The sequence below is a fragment of the Taudactylus pleione genome, unplaced genomic scaffold (assembly GCF_031769625.1).
Source record: "Taudactylus pleione unplaced genomic scaffold, aTauple2 ptg000089l, whole genome shotgun sequence".
NCBI classification, from domain to species: Eukaryota; Metazoa; Chordata; class Amphibia; order Anura; family Myobatrachidae; genus Taudactylus; species Taudactylus pleione.
Window position 1 is genome coordinate 10,638,058 of NW_028284491.1, and position 24,385 is coordinate 10,662,442.

The 24,385-nt window shown below is 47.0% G+C and overlaps 1 protein-coding gene across 1 annotated transcript in view; it reads left to right on the top strand.

Annotated features, from left to right (window-relative positions):
• Positions 1-3,938: 3,938 nt before the first annotated feature.
• The window catches only part of SP1 (Sp1 transcription factor), a 31,617-nt gene continuing 11,170 nt past the window's right edge, over positions 3,939-24,385 (top strand). The window contains exons 1-5 of the mRNA XM_088469166.1: positions 3,939-4,029; positions 4,525-4,613; positions 10,876-12,274; positions 16,699-16,867; positions 18,356-18,555. Of these exons, the coding sequence (XP_088325292.1) occupies positions 4,023-4,029; positions 4,525-4,613; positions 10,876-12,274; positions 16,699-16,867; positions 18,356-18,555 (1,864 nt within the window). The 5' untranslated portion in view covers positions 3,939-4,022. The remainder of the gene's footprint in view (positions 4,030-4,524; positions 4,614-10,875; positions 12,275-16,698; positions 16,868-18,355; positions 18,556-24,385) is intronic.

Genomic DNA, 24,385 nt, shown 5'->3' on the forward strand with positions numbered 1-24,385 from the left:
TTTTTTGCTACTTTACCGATTGGAGTGCCGCCTTGTTCTTTCTTTTGAGGAACTTTGGGGAGTGTATTTATATTTAGGAAGGCACCCAGCTGATGTCCTTATTGTCCGGAGTGCCAAGTGATATTGCTATACATCAGGACCATAACTAGGGTGGTGCGCTCCCGTAGGGCAGGGGGCGCTGTTTGGGCCTGTCAATTTTCCTGTTTATTATCATTCTCACTTGTAGCTTCCTCTTATTTCATCCCCAGCATCTCCTGGCCTCACCTATCTCTTCCCTGGCCCTTCCCCATGAGGCCATGGCCCTTTTTCAGGTGCGCTATCTTATGTCCCTATTTATAAATGGGGGGGCGAGGGCGCCTATGTTTTATTCTGGTACAGGGCACCAAAAAGTCTAGTTACAGCTCTGATATATATATATATACAGTAAAGCTTTTTTTTTAACTGTATAAATCAATTTTTTCCAATATTTTTTTATTTTTAATTATCACATTATGTAAATGATTACTAATTAGTCCTTATTCTATTTATTATATAGCTATCAATTACATAAACTGATAACAAAAAACTGTCAATTTTGGCGATGTTTTTGGCAAAAATATTAGTCAGTTAAAGTGGTAAATCTTGTGACATGGGTTTTCGATCTCATGTTAAACACCACTTAAAATTTTTTTAAAAAAATGACCCCTACCACTCCCTACTGCCCTCATCATTTGTTTAACAGTGTTCATCACAACTCACAACTTAAATGCACAGATACCACGAGTTATCATGTAATTGGTCACTTATTTGTCTGTGTGTGTTGTAAACAAAGCCTGATTAAGATCCTAAAACAATCAATAAAAATTGTTCGCTGTTCCCCAACAATATATGTCTGTGCAGGTATACTAATAACAGGAGATTTTGGATTGATACAAGCTGGTACTGTGCAAGTTTAGCAACAAGGAAGACCAGAATACTAATTATATAGTATATATTCCATCTGATCATTTTTCTAGATACATTACATACCATTGGTTGGGCTGGAGGTGGGGACATTTTCCATGAAGTTGCTGTTTGGTGTGTTAACAATATTCCCCCAGGAGTGCTTTATACAGTGCCCTTAGTAGTGGCCCTTCCCATGCAATGCCCCCAGTAGTGGATCCCCCCCATAGTGCCCCTTATAGATATAACACAAGACACACACAGATTACTTACCTGAATCCCCGTTCCTGGGCCCGCCACCATCCTCCCGCTCGGCACTATGGGAGAAACGTCAAGACATCTCTCCCATCACCAATGCGGGAGCCGGAACTCATGAGTGAGCTCCGCCCAGCTCCCTCCGTGGATACAGCAGCTGAGAGTCTGTCTGACTCTCATTGGCTGCTAAAACAACCACATCGCCGGCGGCGTATTTGTTACTGATTGGCGGGCGGGGGGGGGGGTTCTGTTTACTCAGTTTACCCGGCGGTCACATGCTACGTGATGTCCGCGACCATAGAGCACTCCACCAGCAGCAGGTCATGGAGGTGGAGCGCCGATCAGCAGCGGTGCTACTCCTCCATGCGGCTCCTCAGCACTGCAACAGGTGGACACGGAACGGCCGGGTGACAATGGAGCCAGGTGCCCCCTTCAGGGCTGGCGCCGGCAGAAAATGACTCAATTGTCTCTGGAAGTTCCGCCACTGATAAGCTGGGTATGCAATCCATCTCCACGATAAATCAGAACGATATATATCGTGCGTATAGTGTGTACGCCCAACTGCGTGTGCATGTGGGATGTTCATTGCATCGTGCCATCTGCTGTGCTGCACAACAGATGGGACGATACAATGAACGATGCCAGGCTGATAACTGCAGCATGGAATGACACATTGTTCTGTCGCACATCGCATCGTGCAGTGTGTAAGGACGGTGCAATATTACAATAGGTAGTCCCGTCGGCTGGGTACACAACTCTGTGATGGGTCTGTGTAGTCACTGCGATCGCAGTGGCTAGTTCACGCACTGCAATGCATACGCATGCACAGAATGCAACAATCGGCTGATTTCATGCATATTAGCAACTGCGTTCCTTGCTGAATCAGGCCGTCAGTTCATCATATTCATGACGTCCCAAAACTCAATGGGGTATATTTACTAAAGTGTGGGCTTTCAGAAGTGATGTTGCCCATAGCAACCAATCCAAAAGTAATAGGATAGCAGTATGTAAAGGTAGTGGTGCCACCGTACACTGACATCTTGGAAATGCCCAGACCTGTATCAGTTGTAATCTGACATCTCATGAGTTTGAACACCGGTTAGGCTGCTCATGGCAAGGAATTATAGGATTTCGACAGGGCATGACAGTGGGTGTCCGACGGATGGGACATCCATTTCCAAAGTTGTGCGAACAGTAAACATTCCTCGATCTACGATGTTGCTTGTGTATAGGTAATACCTCATGGAAGGCATTACCACCCACTGTGGAGAGCGCAGTGGCCAACCGATGCTTAATGATCGTGACCAGCGGTGTCAGGGTAGAAATGTCCGTGTTAACCATTCGTTGGAACTCTCCAGAATGCTCCTCAAACCAATTCTGGACAACTTGGGACTGATGATAAGGTGCATTATCTTGCTGGAATCCCATCGTTGAATGTGTACACGAAAGGCTGCAAATGGCCATCAAGCAATGAAATGTAGCGGTTACCCGTCAATGACTTGTTCAGGCAGACCCAACCCATGTCACGTGAACACACCCCACACCATTATGGAACCGCCAGCAGCCTGCATGGTGCCTTGTTGACAATGGCCTCATGGGGTCTGCCCCACACCCGACCCCTACTATCAGCCCAAAATAATTGGATCAGTGACTCATCGGACCACGCTACATGTTACCAGTCCTCCAGGGTCCAATTAGATATGTCACGAGCCCAGGTGAGGCGCTGTGCCCAGTATTGTAGTGTTAACAGGGGCACTCTGGTTGGTATTCTGCTCCCATATCCCATGGAAGCTAAAGAACGCTGCACTGACCTGCTGTATGTGCGACTGGTACCTACTGCATTGAGTGTGGATATGATTTGAGCCAGTGTCACTTATCTGTTACCACTGACAATTCTAGCATAACACCGCTGGTCACGATTATTAAGCAGTCATGGTCGGCCACTGCACTGTCCACAGTGGGTGGTAATGCCTTTCTACTCCCAATACATACATGACAACATAGATTGAGGAATGTTGACTGTCCACACAACTTCCCACACATCGGGCACCCACTATCATGCCCCGTTCGCACTCCGATAATTCACGTCTCCTTGCCAAGAGCAGCCTAGCCAGTGTTCAAACTGACTCACAAAATGGCAGATTACAACTGATGCGGGTCTGGGCATTTACAAGATGTCATAGTGCGCTTCAGTGTTATACACACGCGCATACATAAGTGTATTTGCTGCACATACAGGTAGGTGGAGGAAGCGCCCTGGCAGCTACTTGTTACTAAGACGACTCAAGTGTCGTGTACGTAAAAGAATGTCAACTTCATAAACATGAACTGATAATTCCGGGTAATGGCGCCTGACTTAACGCACTGTTAACTCGGCTCCTAGCACCACCGCCTTCCTCCACACCCCCGCCAGTATATCTCTTCCCCCTCTGTTATTGGCTGCCCACAGGGCGGACCCCGACGTATACCCACTGCCATTGGCCTATCCGCACGTCCGTCCCGTGTAGCAGCCAGCGTGAGCAGAGAGAAGTGAGAGGGACCCGCCCTCGCCCCCTCCCCTGCCACATTCCTTCCCTCCCTTCCCCCAACCTTCCTCCTCCGTGGCGGGGCAGCGCCGCTCGTCATTGGAGCACGCCCCACGTCAGTTCGGCGACTCGTCCCGCCCACCGCGCCACCCCATTGGGCGGGTGGAGCCGCCCCTCGGCGGGAGTGGTCAGGGAAGCTGTCGATCTCCGCCTGTAGCCACGCCCGCCATCCGTCTCCGCCGCGCGGCAGCAGCAGGCAGGTTAGGTTGTTTCTCGTCAGCCGAGGCTTGTGTGAAGTGCCTACGGCCGCCCCCGGACACGATGAGCGGTAAGAGGTGGTGGGGACCCCGGGGCGTGTGGGATGACCCGGGCCACCGGGCGTCACCCACCAATCACCATGGAGGAGGGGGCTATGGAGATCAGTGCGATCCGTAGGCCGATCCCGGTAGGGTGGGGGGGCCTGATGTTACCGGAGGGCACCATGGGGCGGGGGGGTGTTAGACAGTGATATCCGCCCTCACTCCTCCTCGCCCCCTTCTCTCCTGCCCCGCAGCAGCCGGAGGTGGTGGTGGCGGAGATCCCCTCCCTCCTGTCTCTCCTCCTCTCCCGCCCTTTTCTCTCTCTCTCTCCCCTCTGTGGGTGGGGTGGGAAGCTGCAGTTGTCCCCCTCCCCCATTGTACCCCCCCCCTATCAGCCTGGCCTGTGAGCGGGGCCTCTCCCCCGGTGTCCCCTGTGCGGCCTCCTCTCCCGGAAGTGTGACTTCCCGTCCCCCGCCATGTTGTGTGCCAACCGTGCAGTAACCATGTCTCTGTGTGTCCCGCAGATCAGGAGCACACGTCCGAGGACGCACCGACAGGAGCAACAAAGTCTGAGAGCCGGGCGGGAGGAGGCGGATTCCTGCAGAAGGGGCAGGTATGTGCACACTCACCATCCACACACACAGTCCCCGGTCACCCTCATAGGGGAGGGGGGAGCTGCTGTCCTCTATGTGGCCGGCCGCTGCTGCCAGCCCACCCACCCCCTCTCTCTGACTGCCCACTGGGGGCAGGCTCCAGAAACCCATCCTCCCTGCCATGGCCCTCCTGCTTTGGGACTCCCCTGACATGCTGCTTTGTTTACAAGTTGGCACCCTCCAATAGTCCTCTGCCCTGTCATTCTCTCTGCCATTGCAGGGGTTCATACATGTGCCAGTCCCACAGGTTCTTATTGCTTATATGTGCCAATGCTACGTGTGGCTTCTGTACTCTGTGCAGGTGTAATGGGGAACATGAGATCCTAATTTCTTATTAGCCAGCAATGTATGTGGCTGCCGTTTGCGTAAGAACACTGTGCTAACAAAGCTGTATTCAGGAGACTGCTGGTGTCCTTGCTCCTGCTGTGACATGGTTACATACGTTCTTAGGTGTGTTGGTCAGTTCACTTACCTAAATTGTTCATTAATGGAATAAGATAGTGTAGTGAATTATATGTTTATATAGAACATGTGGTGTGTATTGTATTATACTACAAAACGGAATCCTTGGTGGAAAAAGTATAATCTATACTCTTACATTTTATTCTGCTTTTTACAGAAAATTGGAGTTTTGTCAAATTTTTTCATGATTACTGAAAGGATGACACGTAACTATTGCTCTCGTTCATATCTTCCACATACTGGCACAGTTAAAAGTGCAAAACACGCATTGGCAAGTAAATGGGCTGGTTCACATTATCAATGATGGCTGGTTTCTAGTGATGTCCTCTACAGTGGAAAATGCAGATATAAATAAACATTAATGAGGGTATTCAGTTAGATGCGGTAATTTACCCGCAGACTTATTGAGCCCATGGGGTTATTCAGTTAGCGCCAAAGGCAGGCTGTCGCCTGCATTTCACAGGCATTTTTTTCCGGTCTGATTAGGCCCAAAAATCCCAGATAATTAGCATGTTAACGGGTCCTATGACCCTGTTAACGCATAGGTCTGTGAACTTATCACGGACCTACGCCTATTCGTATAGACGTCCAGCAAGGTGGCGCTCAGAACATTTGAATCGACCCTAAAGTGTTAACGTCTGGAATTTAATAACCACAGGCGTTAAAGGCTTCTTGTGTGTACACACGGTACGATTAAAATGGATGTTATGAACAATATCCATCATATCGTTATCGTACATTTTTAGGTGGCCAACGACCTGCGATGCGCGGGCACGTATGGACAATAATGATATCGTTTTTCGCCCGTGCATGCAGGCCAACCTGGTCGATATCGAACAGGTTACTATAGGGACCCTTGATCGTAGATCCACGGGTTGTTGGCCATCGTTGGTGGGTACATGGTGTGCTGGATGTTCGATATCGAACATCCAGCATACACGGTCGATCATCCCATGTGTATGCACCATAAGGCTACCACTCTTTTTCATCCCTATTAATTTAACAGGGCTAATTGAATTCCGCCCTATATCTCTTCCCTATGTGTAGTCTACTTGAATGCAAGTAATGCATCCTGCAGCTGAAGGTGCAATTTGCCTTATATACAAGGACATACACTTGTAACAGTGTATCAGGACTATACATATTGATTTTGAGTCTATAAATATATAGACCTGCAAAAGGAGTATTCACTCTTTGGTCTGGGGGAACAGGAGGCCAATGATGTATGATAGCACACATGTTATTGTAAATATGGGATTCAATTATTTATTGGAACCTATGAAAATGCTGTAGGATAGTTATTGCTATAAGTATTTTCTTTTATTTAATCCTCCAAGATTTGGAAGTATTCAATATTTAAAATAAAGCAGGTATAGTGAATATCCAAAACCACTGAGACAAGTGGGCGGAAAGAGCTTATTAATCTCTGAAAAAGCAAAACTCCCTGTCTGTACACAACCTAACTAGAGTTGCACTGTTTTTCCTGCCATAGAGCACTGAAATGTTGTCATGTACATGTGATTGAGTTTCAGAAATGCAAAACTTTGGAACTATTGATACATTTGCGGTGGATGTCCATTAGCTTCAAATTGCAGTTGTCTGTAAAATAGCAGTCACAGAACATTGTTCCCTGTTACTTAATCTCTTTGTTCACATTATAGAACACAGGAAATTTCTTTTATCTTTTCAGCACATTGACGTTTAATGTGTGTTAGAATGTGAGCTGTTCTATTTTGCCTTGTTTGTGTCAAATGCACACCTAACACCAATATGTGAAGAAAGGCTTCTCATATCTAGTTGGAGGCGGTAATAGATCCTTCAGCAGTATGTTGTCTTGTGATTGCCAAGAGGTGATTGCCGGCTATTGCATTGTTGGTGTCCACAGTACTGACTTTAAACACTGGACTGACAAATAATGTAGCCTGCCACACCGATAGGCCATCTAGTCTTTCAGTTTTGAACCATGAGTTATAATGGTGCAGCCCTCCATAGTGATTGATTCCAATTGAGCATCGCTCCTGTTGAAGGCAGTGTTGCTGCAAAGTACCACTCTCTTTAGCCACTCATAAGAATGTCATAAGGGTAGAGTCATATGACAATTAAAGCTCTCTGGTTTTATCATTGTTAAATCGCTACTAGTATGTTGCATTGTTGGAGAGCTAGTACTACTCAAGAAACACATTACACATTGTTTATAAATTGTATGAGCATTACACACCAATTATTATTACTGAGCAGTGTTAAAAATGTGAGCACTGGAATTCGTTCTGTATTACTACCGTACTTGTCTAACCGTTCAGAGAGTTATACAGCATTGATGCCTATGTCAGTTGTATTCAATGTTTATGTCAGTGATCAAACTCTGTGTTCTCCCCAAGCTGTTTTCTGCGGACGCATCGTCCGGCAGAAACAGCCTACCGCCCAGCACTTTCCCCCGCCACATTCCCGGTCACTCTTGCCGACCCCTGCTGTGGAACGCTGAGCTCTGAAGCGACTGGAGGCTAAAGAAGCCCCTTATTGTTTCAGAGGCAAGCATTCCCAGTGATGCATTGCGCGGATGACGTCATCCCCGATGTGAGGAGCCTGCCCTGCACGCATGCTGGATCTATTAGATCCAGTCAGAGCGAGGGAGTGGGAGCGCGAGTGCCGAGCATGTTAAGGTAAGTTCTGGGCTGGGGCTGGGACCAGTCTGGGGGCATTGCATAAGGGCAAAGCAAAACTAAGAGGGCAATGCATAAAGGGGAAAACTACAGGGGGCACTGTATAAAGGGCACAAATACAGGGGGCACTGCGTAATGGGCACTTTTGACTGAGAGCCAGTGGGGGAGCAGCCTGAGACCTGTCGGGATGGAATGGTAAGGGAGGTACCCATTTTCCCGGCGCGCGATAATTGCAAAGGCCCCCACCTGGCTACTTCTTGATGCCACCCGGCTGGAAAAAATTTCTGGGGAGAACACAAACTGTTAAATTTGGATTGAAGGTATTTCTAACTTGAAATAATTCTAAGAGCCACAAATGATAAAAACAGCCTGGCGTATGTTTTACAAATAAACCTTTCCAAAGGCTGTAGGTCCGAGGTTCCCAACCATGGATATCACTAAAACCTGGTCTGTTAGTGTGCATTGAGGACCGAGGTTGGGACACACTGCATTCACTATGGTACCACTGTAATACTGGAATATAGCAATGTATGTTGGGCAGATTGTATCATTTGTGACTGATGGAATTCTTTCAGGTTAGTCCCTCTGATATGACAGTTTTGTCTTGGGAGTCAGCTGTAGTCATCCATTGTTTATTGGCAAACATTTGTTTTGTTTGTTTTTTTAACATTGACTCATTAATATCACTACTATACTGCATAGTGCATGTCTGTGAGATCCCAAACCTTTTGTTACCTTGTTTCAGTCTTATTTTTTATTTTATTTTTTTTAATTAATAGTCTGGAATCCTTACATATTTTCCTGCTTGCCCATTGGTGCTCCATATACATTCACTGGTCATGCAGAGGTTTCTGGTAATTCTGCAGAGGAGACAAGAACCTTTATTGCATGTTACTATATCTAGGAAAGAGAGTAAGGCTGGGTACACGCTTAAAGATTTTCTGTCCAACCATCCAACTAGTTGATTGGTTGGAATGAAAATCTGGTAACGTATGGGAGTAACTGATGATCAGCAATTTGCTCCTAAATGCCAGAAAACAGATTAAAATGGTCGTCAGACAAGTTTGTTAAATGTTTGATCTAAACAATTTGTTAAAACAAGTTTTTGTCTATTTTCCGGCGTTTTGGAGGAAATTGCTGATTGTGATTTGCTTTCATACCTTACCAGATTTTCATTCCAACCAATCAAATAGTTGGATGGTTGGACATTAAAATCTTTACGTGTGTACCCAGCTTAATGTATCAAACACATGTACCACATGCCATTGTAAAGACATGTATGAACAAATGATTGGACACAGGCTGCATAGTGTCACAGTGATCAGCATTGATACTGCACAGCACTTGGGTTATGAGGACCGAATGTGGAGTTTCTCCCCACACTCAAATCCTTGTGCGTGTGTGCCTACCCACTGTATGTGTTATGGAATTTAGACTCTAAGGAGGTGATTCATTTGTTTTGGGTGTCCCTCGCTGGGCGTCTATACGATTGGGTGCCCGATGGAGAAATTCAGTTGTTGCTCCATTCAGATGCCTAAAGCCGCGAGTGGACACATTTTCTGCTAATAGCCTCCTACAAGAAGGTGCAAGAAGAAATGTGTGCGAAGTTTGTGGTTTTGGCACTATAACCACTTCTTTAGATGGCAAAGCGGCTAAACCTGGTGCTTTTATGCGCATTAAACACTAATGGGCACCCAAACGGAAGAACAATTGAATTGCTGTTTCAGGCACCTATTCGTACAGACGCCCAGCAGGGGGCGCGTAAAACTATTGAATCGATTCCTAACTAAGGGATCAATCCAATTAGGTGTGAGTTTGCAAAAGCGAGCTTGTTTTATAAAATTTGCTAACATCACGTGAATGCGCGCTCCCATGATATGCAAGATCCAATTAGAAATGCCTATTCACGCTACTCGCAACAAAGCTGTGCAAATTTTCTTTAGCATGCGACTTGGGAGAAGGGCATGAAAAAGTGGGGAAACAAACCTGGACCCCCAAAAAAGTGACAACTTTGTTATCAGAATCACACAGAAGGGGGTTAGTGGGTATAAAGGAATTACTGGAGGGTTTTTTTTTTTTTTTCTAAACAATATATTTTATTTTATTAAAAGCTGGAAATAACTAAACCGTGTCAAATGGCCGAGTTATTTATTTATTTTTTTTGTAAAGAAAAAAAATGATAAAAGCAAACTTTGTTTAATCACAATTGAATTAAATGAAAAAAAGTAAATTTTTCAAAACTGTAAAAAAAAAAAAAATTGAAAACATTTTTCAGTTTAAAAGATACTTTAATTACATTTATATATGTGTGTGTGTGTATATATATATATATATATATATATATATATATATATATATAACCCAAATATTACTTGTAATTATTGGGCCAGTTAATGTCCTGACATTTTTATCTTAAAATAAAATGACTATTTTTCCCTACTTTTTCATCTCCTTGGGGGTGCTCACAATAACACGCAAATTTCCACTGGAAAAGCAATGCAAATTTGGATTGCAACTGCATTTCAGAGAGTGAGTTGTTAAAACCGCTCGCACAAGCCATCTCGCACCTAATTGGATTGACCCTTAAGGGGGAATTCAGTTGTTTTTGCGAGCCAGATCGCCCGTCTACACATAGGGGGAAATATCCAATTGTTCCAGGTTTTCACATGTCACGCCCAAATAGTCTGGTTTTGCCGCTTTGCAAAGCTAAACCTAATCTAAAGTTATTAGCATTCTCAAACAAGGTACTTTTTGTCGCTTTCAGCTTGTCATCTCAGAGGATGCTTGCAGAAATTATGCATTCACACACGTTGGCAGAAACAATTGAATAGCTCTGACGGGCGCAAACCGAAAAACCTGGAATTTGTTTTTGGGGTCCCAGAGCTATAGTACTTTAACACTTAGGGTCTCAAGCTTAGATGGGAAGGTATTTGAAAACATTACAAGCTGACTGTTGAATTTTAACACTTGCTAACTGTGTATTTTGACATGCATATAATTTATATATTTGTGGATGAATGTGTGGTTATATGTACCGTATTACAATCTATATAAAATAAACACGTACGTATTTACTTAAAGGTTTTTATTTGTCTTACAGGATTCCCAGCCTTCCCCTTTGGCTTTGTTGGCTGCCACGTGTAGTAGAATTGAGCCTCCAGAGAATGGAAATGGCGGTGTCCAACAGCAAGGTGCAACAGAACTGGATTTGAGTACTGCTCAAATTGCACAGACCGCCAATGGCTGGCAGATCATATCTACATCTGCCCCTACATCCAAGGACCAATCTGGAGGAGATATCTCTTCAAAGAACCGTCCGATAGCCCCTGGACAGTATGTTGTGACAGCTGCCCCAAATATGCAAAATCAACAGGTGCTGGCCAGTCTTCAGGGTGTCATGCCTAATATTCAGTATCAAGTTATACCACAATTCCAAACGGTGGATGGGCAGCAGTTACAATTTACCACCGCACCTACTCAGGTCAATGTTCAGCAGGATGCCTCGGGACAGCTGCAAATAATCCCAGCTACCAACCAACAAATAATTACCACTAATCGTGCTGGTGCACAAAACATACTTGCTGCCATGCCCAACCTTCTTCAGCAAGCTGTCCCGATTCAGGGAATGGGTCTAGCCAACAATGTCCTTTCAGGACAGACCCAATACTTGACCAATGTCCCTGTTGCTCTTAATGGTAATATCACACTTCTCCCTGTGAATGCAGCTTCCCTGACTCCTACATCTCAGTCAGTGACTCTGAGCAGTGGTTCTCAAGAGAATAACTCTCAGCCTGTTACTTCAGGGGTTATTATTAGTACCTCGCATCTGGCAACTTCTCATGCTAATACCGGCACCTATTTTACAAATGCCAACAGTCTCTCTAACAGCACTACTGTTAATAGTGTGAATCTCTTGAATTGCAGCAGTGGGAGTGGTACATCTGGGACCAATGTTCAAGTTCAGAACTCTCAAAGATCTGGTGGCCAGCTGAGTTTGGTTGACAGCATGCAGCAAAGTGGCACACTTCAAGGCCAGCAAAAGGAGATTGACCAAACCCAGCAGCAACAGATTCTCATTCAGCCTCAGATTGTTCAAGGTGGCCAGACTATCCAGACTCTGCAAGCTGCTCAGCTTTCTGGCCAAACCTTCAGCACACAAGCCATCTCTCAAGATGCCCTACAAAACCTTCAGTTTCAAACTTTGCCCAACACTGGCCCAATCATAATCCGTACACCCACAGTGGGACCTAATGGGCAGGTCACTTGGCAAACGATCCAGTTGCAGAATCTGCAGGTCCAGAATCCTCAAGCTCAGACAATCACCCTTGCACCCATGCAAGGGATGTCTCTGGGACAGTCAGCTGGCACAGTAACAGTCAATGCTGCTCAACTTTCATCCATGCCAGGGCTCCAAACCATTAACCTAGGTGCCTTGGGAGCATCTGGCATACAAGTGCACCAGCTTCAAGGGGTTCCTCTAACAATAACTAATGCAACTGGTAAGTCTGTTACTACACATTGTTCTGTGGTTATAATTTTACTTTTTAATCTTAAAGATGTGCACAAAGCATAATCAAAGGGAGCTTTAATCGACTTACTATTGTAAGACAAATTGTGTGGAGGCCACTAAGTGGTGTGCTTAATGTGGATCTCTCGCCTAACGGAGGCATTCATCTTGTGGGCTGTGCTAGTATGCAGCTAATCACTGAGCCCCTGTCTGACTAATACTAAGGAAATCTTATTTATATTCATGAGCTAATGGTTTATATTAAATTGATTGGCTACATTTTTAAAAATTTAGCTTCAGCCCAAAAAATATCTATCTCCAAGGTGTGTACGTGGCAGGTTTCACTTTAATTTCTAGTAATATTAACTTGTGACCAAGACTATTGCTTACATATGTGTCCTCGTACTCCTTTGCTCTAGGCGCACCAAATAGCCCTTTTTGTCGCACCGGGGTCCTTGCGGTTTAGCCACAACAATCGGCCTTTTTTATTTTTTCAAAACTTCTTATTCACACTTCTAAAAACTATAAGAAGCGTCAAAACTACACTGCTAGCGTACACCAACCACTGGGGCTGGTGACTAAGTCCTATATCTGTATAGAGAGGGCACCGATATGGGCGGCCACGTTCCGTTATGCTAAATCTGCGACTTTGTATAGAAGTTGTACTGGTTCCTTGGTAACAAAAGTCGCAACCTAGCGTTTCTGGTACTATGAGCGGCTTTGTATGTGGCTATGATGCAACGAAGACATAATATTTAGTGAAAGTACGCTATTCGTGTCTGAGTGTCTCAGTCGCGCAGAGCATCTGGAGACGTATGGAGTAAAGACACTAGTTGTATGAGGATACATCTGTAGATCAGTCATTCACGTTGTCACCTGGTTACATATAGCCAACCAGGTAAAATGTATTGATTTCAAATATTGGTAACTACTTCATTGAAATGTTCTCTGTAGTCCCTTAAATTTGTAGTAAGATTACTGATTCAAAATGTATGTAAATGTAGTGTTCCCGCAAGGATTAGGGGCGGGCAGGGCGCACGGGTACAAAGACAATAGCGCGCTCTGCAGCCGGCTGGTGAAGGGGGCAGTGCGACACTGTTGGTGGGGTGGTGCGGCCCCGCCGACGTCACTGTTGGGGGCCTGCTAAGCCAGCGGTGTCCCTAATGGGGGGGTGTGGTGCTGGGCTTCCCCGAAGCTCTTCCTTAATGAGAATAGATGCCGTGCGCATGCACGCAGTAGCATAACGGCAGCGCCCAGGCTGTTTTAGCAGGGCGCCGCTAATAGGGGCAGGGCGCATTTTGCCCTTCAAAAGTCGGGCAGGACGTGGTGCCCTGCTAAAGCAGCTTAGCGTAAACACTATAAGTGTATGTTACTGTCCCAGAACAAATTCTAATATCTTAATAACCTGAATTAAAATCATACAATGGACAATGATATTGCTTTCAAGTATTACAGATGTTGTTGATCTATAAGACCCTAAGGGACTCAAATCAAAAATACAAGTCGCAGATATCACAAAATTAAAATCCTCTCTAAATGGATACCTCAAAATTATTTCTATATTGGATTATTTTGCCTATGAAGTGTATTAATACTTTACAGCACTGTCAGTTGCCTAGCTTTAGTTGCCCCATAGATTGTTTCCTTGTTGTGTTGTAGCAGCAGCACTGGTTTGACTGGTTCTATATGCTGAAGGGATGGCATTGCACAATGTATCTCTTCATAGAGCTTACAGTTAGATGACGCATTGCCATTACCTTTTAATGAGTAATTAAGATATATATATATAAAGTAATAGTTTCCAATAATTACTAAAAAGACTAGTACATTTAGAGAGCAATAATATTGGGGGAGATTGTTAAAAACCCTTTTTCCGTTTACAAGACTTGATGCAGCTTATATATCTACTCCAACAGATTTTTTTGTATTTTACCCGATTAGCACTATAAAGATGCATAATTTAAAATCTGTAAAAACTCTCAAAAGTGAAATTTTAAAACTACCTTGTTTCTGGTGCTTGTTTTGCCTCATTGAGGGGACTTCAGTTGAGCGTGATGTGAATAGTCCCGGAGCTGTTCAATTGACTGCGCTATTAGCCCGACTCAAGGATTCCTTCTCGCACCCTCCGACTAGGGTGACGGCTGCGATGTTACGGCTGGCACTTAAGTTGGAAAATGCCGATTAGCGTGTCCAAACACTGACTTAAGGCGCGCTAACAGGTATCTCCTGATTAAGTGCCTGGCGCGGGGGAAACCATTGAATAGCTCTGGCAACGCTTTCCTGGCGCAATTCGTTTCGCGTTCAATTGAATTGCCCCCATTGTTTTGAGAAAAGCTACCATTGTGTAAGTGTTACACATTTTTAACTTAATATTTTAATTCTGCCAATATTTGTTTTTTATTACATATGCAAAATTTGTATGCTAGATTTAATTTTATTGTCCTTTTTATCTTTTACATTTGCAGGTTTCTTCCCAGAACAAATGTGCTCTTCAGTATAAAAAAAAAACAAAAAAAACTGATTTGGCAGTAATTTATTCTGGGAATTCATGTCTGATCCATTCAGCCACTTCACATATTAATTTTTACTCCACTTTTGCCATGTGAATTTTTTTGTTATAAAACGGAGATAACTTTTTATCTATGTAATACAAGGCGAAAAAAAGTGCAGAATTGGGGTTTAAGGGTGCAGGCTTAAAAAACAAATAGCCTGGGATTAACCCCTAAAAGTAATGTCAATAAAAAAAAAAAATTCCTCAGGACACCCCAAAACATTTACTTTTATTTTTTGGGCAAAAAAAAAAAATATTGGGGAACAAAGTTTTAAAGTAGCGAAATTGATTCAGAGTGGGGTTCCCAAGTATGCGGCAGGCGTTTTCTAGAATGCGGGTGGTAGCGGCAGGTGCATTTTTGAAGAATTTTTAAATATTATTTTAGGGACTTAAAAATATGCTTGCACCCATTTTCATGTACCCCAAATTTGATGGGTATAGTTATTTAAAATAAAAAAAGATAAATGCTATTCTTCACCCCTTCTTCACAGGCGGTTTAAAAACCCGACTTACATTCCGCAGGCCAAAACGGGGTTACCCATAGTGATCCCCTATGTCAGGGTACCAAAATGATTTCCCGAAAATTGACAGTACTTTTCGCTACTTGCCTTTCTGCCGAGCCCCGTTTTCGCTGGAGCCAAATTGAATACGGGGATAAGCGAGCACGCGCCCGATGCTTTATCCCTGAAAAAAACAGCGATGATGTCCGAGCTCGGACTTTTTCGCCTCAAATTGAATACGGGCCATGAATGGTCTCTGGATGCTTTACTGGCTGTAGAATTTATTTGATTCAACTTTCAGAAAATACAAATACGTAATTTTTCGACATGATCTCCCTGCTTTTCAATACACTTTGTCCATCTGTCAACAAGCTTTCGTATTCCCAATGTTTTAGGCTGAGCTGCGAGCCACAAATGCACTGCTGTCATCACCTTTTCATCAGATGTGAATCTTCGTCCTCCTAGGGTGATTTGAAACATAATCCACTGTCACTCGTCTATCCCACAGAATCCGTTCACATGCATGCTCAACGCTCAATGTTTTCATCAGTCGTGGACGGGCGTCCGGTTCCTTCTTCGTGGCTGACACTTGTGCAATCACCTTTGAACTTTTCTATCCATTCGTATACACTACTTTGCGTCAATACACTTTCTCCATACTGTGCACAAAGTCTTCGATAAATATCAGCACCAGACACATCCTCAGACTACAAAACAGTAATAGCCTCACGCTGCTCTTCTTTCGTGCAAATCACAAGTGGGGCAGCCATTTTTTCTTGCACTGCAGTCACTGACGTAAAACGTTCCAACCTGCACAGTAGTGACTGGGGAGACAGCGACGTAGTACGGAAAGCGTTGATAAGACAGTGCGGCCAACAGAAGTTTTAATATAACTGGAGTGCGGATCATTTTTGACTCACCCTCGTACATGAGGCCATTATTATAAAAAATATGACTGAACATCTGCTGTTTAATAGCAAGCAGTGAAGTGCCTGCCCTACCATTTTATTGCTGGTCTTTTAGTGAAGGATTCCTTCCAGCCCTGCAGCTTTTCGTCATTACATTTATGAATTTAAATTTTACTTTGAATATAGCTCACCAAGTATTTAGCTTCAGACACTTTTTTGTTTTGTTGTTGGCTAAAAGGGTGATTGTTTTTGCTACAATTTAAACAAAAATTTGAAACCAAACAATAGTTTGTTACTTTTAACCAATGTTAGCTGCATAGTAGAGATTAAAGTTAATAGGAATGTTTTTTATTTTGTCAAATCTGAATTTATTGGTTGCTAAAATACAATGTACACATCTAAAAAAAATAAAATAAATAGACAAATTGATTGCAAAATGTGTTTACTCTTAATACAGGGGATGCAAGTGGGCATTTGAGTATTCATGCAACTGGTCATGATGGCCTACATGAGGATCACTCAGCCATGGAGGAGGGCGAGACCAGCCCGGACCCACAGCCACAACCTGGACGGAGAATGCGCAGGGAGGCCTGCACGTGCCCTTACTGTAAAGATAGTGAAGGAAGGTATGTATTCCTAAGTTGTTTAATTGTGCCGAGGTTTGTGTTGTCAAAATTGGTAGTGGTTTTCAAATATATATACAAAATTCCCAATCTCCTGCGCCGTTGTGCCAAGTTTCAGCGTTGCTTTAATTGTTTTGATCTAACAGTAAGGGCCATACCCAATTAGACGCGATAAAGAGAAAAGTTAACATCTGCGAACTTTTCGCACACTTCAGGGATTTTGGTGTGAAATTATGGCGTCTTTTGTCTGTCCGTGCTTTGCACTATGCTTTTACAAAAGACTCAATGCGGCATTCGCCCGAAAATGGTCAGTGGTGTAACCTGCGAAAAGTAGTTGGTGAAATCTGTCTGTCCCCCATGAAAAGGATAACTGCCATAGGAATCACTTTAGAAGTGTATTAGTGGACCTAATAAAAGTATCTTGGGTTCTTAATTTGTCAAATGGCTGTTATATATATATTTTTGTGTAATGGGAAAATTAAACAAATTTTTTCAAAAAAAATGATGCAGTTAAATTAGGGATACAATAAAATGGGTGTAATTGTTTTGTGTCATAAAAGTGCACTTTTAAAAAAATGTTACAAATACACCTGGTGCAGCAACACGTCCCATCCATACAGCCCCCCAATACCAGACCCACGACTTCAAACACATTTTCCAACACCTACATTTTTCACCCCAAAAATGACATGTCATTACTGGCCAAATGACGCTAATTAAAAAATAATTTTTGCCTAACTAATCATTAGGGGGGTGTCAAAATGTGGGGATTTGGTTCAGAATCCTTTGGAGTCTAAAATAGGGGTTTTGCTAATTGGATAGAGCCTTAGGCATGGTAGCAATAAATGGCAGTGAGCCGATAGAAACTAGCTAATAAATGTGTGTAGGCAGTCACAGAGGTGTTATGTTAAGGTGCCTATCCATTAGGCGACCTGAAAGTCGGAACGTCTAGCGTTCAGACCTTCAGGTCGCCGAGGTGCAGGCACCGCATTGCGCGGTGTTCAGTGAAGGCGCCCAACTTCCTATCCCTGAACATGCCGAACCTGACGAGCGTTGTCAGGTTGTTGGGCCTGTTCAGTAGACAGTCGGGGTCGGCAAGGACCCAGCATGCACGCGCGTCGCTGGTCCTTGCCGGATATCCATTACATGACTTTGTGAACAATGTGACCAAACCCTCCTAGTTTGTTCGGATTGCTCACAAAGTTGAGTAATGGATAGGCCCCTTTAGTCTCTTGTTTAACTAGTTTCATTTAGTGGTGTAATATCAGAAAAGTCAGTATCTAGCTTGCTTTCCTGCTCAGTGCAGAGATGTCACTTTTTAGAATCTCCTATTTTCTTCCCAATTTATAAAGATCTACACTGAATAATAAGGTCTATGCTGGAGAATAAAGCAGTCCTCAGTCAGATGGAGACATAGATGTATAAAAATAGCCTGATGAGTAACTAACATCTTGTACTATTATTGTGTCTGACCCTTTATTTCCCTCTCAGGAGTACAGGGGACCCAGGGAAAAAGAAGCAACATATTTGTCACATCCCCGGCTGTGGTAAAGTGTATGGCAAAACCTCCCACCTGCGAGCTCACTTACGCTGGCACACAGGAGAAAGACCCTTTATCTGTACCTGGGTGTTCTGCGGAAAGCGTTTTACACGGAGCGACGAGCTGCAGAGGCACAAACGTACCCACACTGGTAAGTACACAGCACAGATTTAGCAATAATCTTTTTGATTCTTTGTACTCTTAACCCCTTCATGGCTAGTATTTTCTACTTCAGGGTCCATAGGGTATCCACAGGATACCTTGGGGTATAGGTGTGACGTCAGTCGCAGGGCACCAAAGAGTTAAGCTTTCAGCCTCCCAGGATGCACTAGGTCCCCCTCCTATACCCCGCCCCCGGGCCAAGGCACCTCAGTTTAGTTTGGTGCCCGGCCGGAGTCGGGTGCACCTGTTGGAGTGGGGGCTAGAAGAGCCCCTGAAGCTTATTCTTCATGCAGCTGTGGCTGCACATCTGGATGTACAGCATGGACAGTCAGTCCTGACGTCCATGCTGTCTTCCCTACACCCCGCCGGTACCAGAACGCCGGTACTGATCCGGGGATGCTGGTGGGCGTCTGGGGTCACAGCTAGCGGTGACCCCAGATGCTCCGGACCATGGCCGGATTCAAGGGGGACAGAGGTAAGCAGCGGGGTCCCGCGGTGGGTCCCCGCTGATCACATGGTCCTAAGTCCCCAGGCAGGGGGCTCCCTGGGGACTGGCTGCAGCGTGGAGCCAGGCGACCAACCTGTGCTTCCACTACCCCCTGGGACAGCGGACCGCAGCAGAGCGGTAGCGCTGCGGCGTCCCAGGGGTTAAATGCATGCCAGGGGAGCGCGCCTTCCCTGTCTCACAGCCGGCGCCTCCCCCGCTGCACACAGCCCTCTCTGCATGCTGCCGACTGGTCCTGTGGCAGCGCTCCTCCCCCAGGCCAGCCTCCTCTCTGCTCCTCGGCGGCCATCTTCTCCAGAACGCATGGTGAACGCTGCTGGAAGCGCTGGACGGAAGCATCGTGGTCTGGGTCCCCCCGCATACCTCTCCTCCGCTGTGGTCAGGTCTGTGTATGCAGCGCTGTGTCCTACCAGGCCCTGTGTCTGTGTAGTTGAGTGATCAGCGCTGTTAGTGCAGGAATTGTTATTTTTCTGCATTGTATGTGACTGTGCTAGCGCTGCTGCCTGTAATCTTTTCTTCTCTAAACTGTCAGCTTTATTACTGTCCCTGTTCTTTCTGCTAAAGCCCTTGCGGTGCGGTGCTGCAGGGTGGTCTCTCGCCTATTTAATACTTAATTGGTGAGAGAGGTCACATACGTGGTGCCATCATGTCTGAAAGTGATTTTCCCCTCCGGCTACAGTGTACCACGTGCAAAGTACCGTTAGCGGAGGGGGAGGGTAGCGCGGAGGGCCTTTGCCGGCAGTGTTTGTCCATGGCGCGGCCTATTACGGTTACAGCACCGGTACAGGAGCCGCCCTGGGCTTGTTTCGCTCAGGCGTTAACAGCTTTAGTGGGCCAGTTAGCTCCGCAGCCCGCGTTTACTCCGATGGGTTTGTCCCAGCAGTCTGTGGTGTCGTCACCCATGCAGGGGTTCCCACGACAATTGGTGGTACCCCACAGTCTCCCTATTTCCCCGCTCCCGGGTTCTCAGGAGCCAGCGTGGGTTAACTCCCTGACGAGTTCTGTACAGCACTTGTCGGATGTGTTGCAAGGGGAGTCTGTGATGCGGTCTCATAAAAGGCCGGTGGCGTCTCTGTCCGCTCCTTATGAGGATGACGAAGGGACGTCTGATGATGGGGAGATTCTAGATCCTTACGATCAGGAACCTCTCCATACTAAGGACGCTGATGCTAAGTCCAAAGTATATATTCCTGGACTTATTCGGGCGGTCCGCACAGCCTTGGTGATTGAGGACGAAGTTCCCCCAGCGGCTAAATCTAAGTATGCCTTTTTCAAAGATGTGAAGGGCGATGCCACAGTCTTTCCTCTTTCGGGTCAGTTGGTGGACCATTTAGAGGAGGCGTGGAAACAACCTGGCAAAAGATACCAGCCGCAGAGACGCCTGGCGGTGGCTTATCCGTTCGCGGATAATTATTTTGCGAAGTGGGAATCCCCTCCACAGGTGGATTCTCACGTGACCCGTCTTGTCCGTAGTGCCACATTGCCGATGCCATCCATGTCCTCCCTTAAGGATGCTACGGACCGCAAGGTAGAAATCTGCCTGAAGTCCGCTTATTCCCTTGCTGGGGGGGCAGCACGGCCGGCTATGGCCATTTGCTGGGTTGCCAGAGCGATGGAGCGCTGGGCGGATTCATTAGAGGCTTCTTTTGAATCCGACTGTCCGGCCGATCAGGCGGAGTTGATTGGCAATCTCCGTGATTCGGCCACCTACATCAACGAGGCGGCTCTAGACATTAGTACTCTGGTGTCTAGAATTTCTTCAGCAGCGGTAGCTGCTCGTCGCACCTTGTGGCTGCGATCCTGGAAGGCGGACGCAGATTCCAAGAAAGGTCTGGAAGCGTTGCCGTTTACCGGAGAAGTTCTCTTCGGTCCGGATCTGGATAAGATTGTGGCCACGCTGGCGGCAGCCAAATCTGCCTGTCTCCCGTCGGCCGCTGCTCCTTCTGGTTCGGGACCATCGTCCTTTCGGTCATCTAGGGCCCAGGGCAGGCCCAAACCACAGTCGTTTCCTCGACAGGCTGGCCCTAAGAAATCGGTCAAGCCCCGGAAGCAGGCATGGAGTACCAGACGTCCGGCCCCCAAGCCAGATGGCAAGCCTGCGGCCTGACGGTCCGGGCCTCCCTTTGGGGGATCCCAGGGTGGGAGGCCGCCTGCTACAGTTCGCCCAGTGTTGGTCGACCACTACGACAGACACTTGGGTTCTGGAGGTGGTTTCCCACGGATACGCCCTCTCCTTCCGGCACAGACCCCCGGCTCGCTTCTTCACCACGGGTCTCCCATCAGACCGGAACAAGGCTACGGAGCTGCGGAAGGTATTGCACACTATGCTCCAGGCTGGAGTTATAGTGGCGGTTCCATTCTCCCAGAGGGGCCAGGGTTTCTATTCAAATCTATTTTTGGTACAGAAACCCAATGGGTCATATCGTCCGATTCTCAACCTCAAAGCACTCAACAAGTCTTTGCGGGTCCCGAAGTTTCGGATGGAGACCCTACGGTCCATCATTCTGGCGCTGGAACCTGGGGACTACTTGGTGTCATTGGACATACAGGACGCTTACCTGCATGTCCCTATTCTTTGGCGCCATCAACAGTTCCTCAGGTTTGCAATCAGCAGCGACCACTTCCAGTTTCGGGCGTTACCTTTTGGCCTGGCAACAGCACCACGTGTTTTCACCAAGGTGATGGCGGTCATGGCGGCTTCTCTGCGGCTGCAGGGAGTCCGCATGTTGCCGTATTTGGACGACCTGTTATTGGTGGCAGGATCTCCAGAGCTCCTGTTACGCCACTTGGACCTGACCATTGCACTGCTGCAACGGCACGGCTGGCTAATCAACTGGCAGAAGTCCACTCTAATCCCGTCTCGGAGGATTCTGCATCTTGGAGCCTTATTGGACTCGGGACAGCAAAGGATCTTCGTGACGGAGGACAAGATCTCTGCTTTACAGTCAAGGGTGCGCAGTTGTCTGCACAGCCGCCGGGTGTCCTTACACTCGGCGATGAGGTTACTGGGCTCCATGGTGTCGGTGTTCGACATGGTGGAATACGCCCAGTTTCACTCCAGACCTCTGCAGCACCTGATCCTGTCCAAGTGGAACGGGCTGACTCAGTCTCTGAAGTCCCAGACGATTGTGCTCACCCAGGAGGTTCACCTGTCCCTTACGTGGTGGTTACAGACGACCCACCTCAACAAGGGACGTCCGTTCTGGGTTCCAAATTGGGTCCTGTTGACAACGGACGCCAGTCTTCGGGGCTGGGGAGCAGTTTCGGGTCCACACTTGTTCCAGGGCAGGTGGACGCCGACAGAAGCGGAGCTTCCAATAAATATCTTGGAACTCCGTGCGGTCTTCAATGCTCTCCAGCAGGCACAGCGGTTTCTCCAGGGTCGCCCGGTGCAGGTCCAGTCGGACAACGCTACCACCGTGGCCTACATAAACAGGCAAGGAGGAACTCGCAGTCGGGCGGCTCTCGTAGAGGTCTCTCGGATCCTGGTTTGGGCGGAGCGCAATCTTCCGGCCATATCAGCGGTCTTCATCCCGGGAGTGCTCAATTGGGAGGCGGACTTTCTAAGTCGCCAGGACGTTCATCCGGGGGAATGGTCCCTGCACCCGGACGTTTTTCAACTACTGGTGGACAGGTGGGGTCTTCCAGAAATCGACCTCATGGCGTCCCGGCACAACAACAAGTTGCCGGTGTACGGGTCTCGCACAAGAGACGAAGGGGCGTCTCTGGTGGATGCTCTGTCCGTCCGGTGGACGTTCCGGTTCGCATACCTGTTCCCTCCGGTCTCCCTTCTTCCACGGGTAATCCGGAAATTCAAACAGGAAGGAGGGACGCTCCTGTTGATAGCTCCCGCGTGGCCCAGACGGCACTGGTTCTCAGACCTTCAGGGTCTGTCCGTGGACATTCCTCTGCGGTTGCCGCTACGACCGGACCTTCTGTCTCAGGGTCCTTGCCTTCACCCGGACCTGACTCGGCTGTCTTTGACGGCGTGGCTGTTGAGACGGCCATGCTGAGGTCCCGGGGGTTTTCCAGCTCTGTGGTGCGTACCATGTTACGAGCTCGGAAACCGTCTTCCGCGAGGATATACCATCGCGTGTGGCATACGTTCTTCCAGTGGTGTCGACCGAGAGGTTATGCACCGCGGGAGTTTCGTCTGTCTCGGATTCTCGCCTTCCTGCAAGCGGGACTAGATCATGGGCTTCGCCTTGCTTCTTTGAAGGTACAGGTTTCGGCCCTATCTGTCTGGTTTCACCGTAGGATTGCTACAATCCCGGATGTGCGCACCTTTATGCAGGGTGTTCTCCGCATTCAGCCGCCCTTTGTTCCACCTGTGGCGCCTTGGGATTTGGCTGTGGTCCTGAGGGCTCTCCAAGGACCGCCGTTTGAACCACTGGGCTCAGTGGATCTTAAATGGCTAACAGCTAAGACTGTTTTCCTTCTGGCCATTGCTTCGGCCAGACGTGTTTCTGAGTTAGGGGCTCTTTCTTGTAGACCCCCTTTCTTGGTTTTTTATGGGAACAGGGCAGTGCTCCGCACTCGGCCCGAGTTTCTTCCCAAAGTTATTTCCCAGTTTCATATTAACGAGGAAATAGTTGTTCCGGCCTTTAACTCACCGGGTCTTTCCGTGGGTGAGGCCTCTTTGGATGTTGTGCGGGCCTTAAGGACTTATGTTGACCGCACTTCTTCGTTTAGGAAGTCGGACGCTTTGTTTGTCCTCTTTGGCTTCCGTAAAAAGGGTTGGCCTGCTTCAAAGCAAACTTTGGCAGCCTGGATCCGTATGGCTATTTCTGAAGCTTATCTTCATGAAGGCCTACCGGTCCCTCCTTCTCTGAAGGCTCATTCCACTAGGTCTGTGGGTCCTTCGTGGGCAGCTCGACGTGGTGCCTCGGCAGTTCAGATCTGCAAGGCTGCTACGTGGTCTTCTGTCCATACCTTCGTGAGGTATTACAGGTTTGACACCTTCGCCTCTCAGGATGCTTCCTTCGGGCGGCGGATTCTCCTTTCTGCACAGGAGCGTCCCCACCCTTAAAGGATACTGCTTTGGGACATCCCCAAGGTATCCTGTGGATACCCTATGGACCCTGAAGTAGAAAATATGAGATATGGTAAGAACTTACCCTTGTTATCTCTATTTCTACGAAGTCCATAGGGTTCCACAGGACTCCCGCCCTGTCGCACCTGTGCTGCAGATGGGCTTTGCTCTGGTCACCGGTTTTCCGTCTCCCTCTGGTGAGAATGTGATTCTTGTATGTGTCCAGATCTTTGTTCTCTCTCTTCCTTCTCCTCCTCCGGCCTATGGCTTGGTAACTAACTG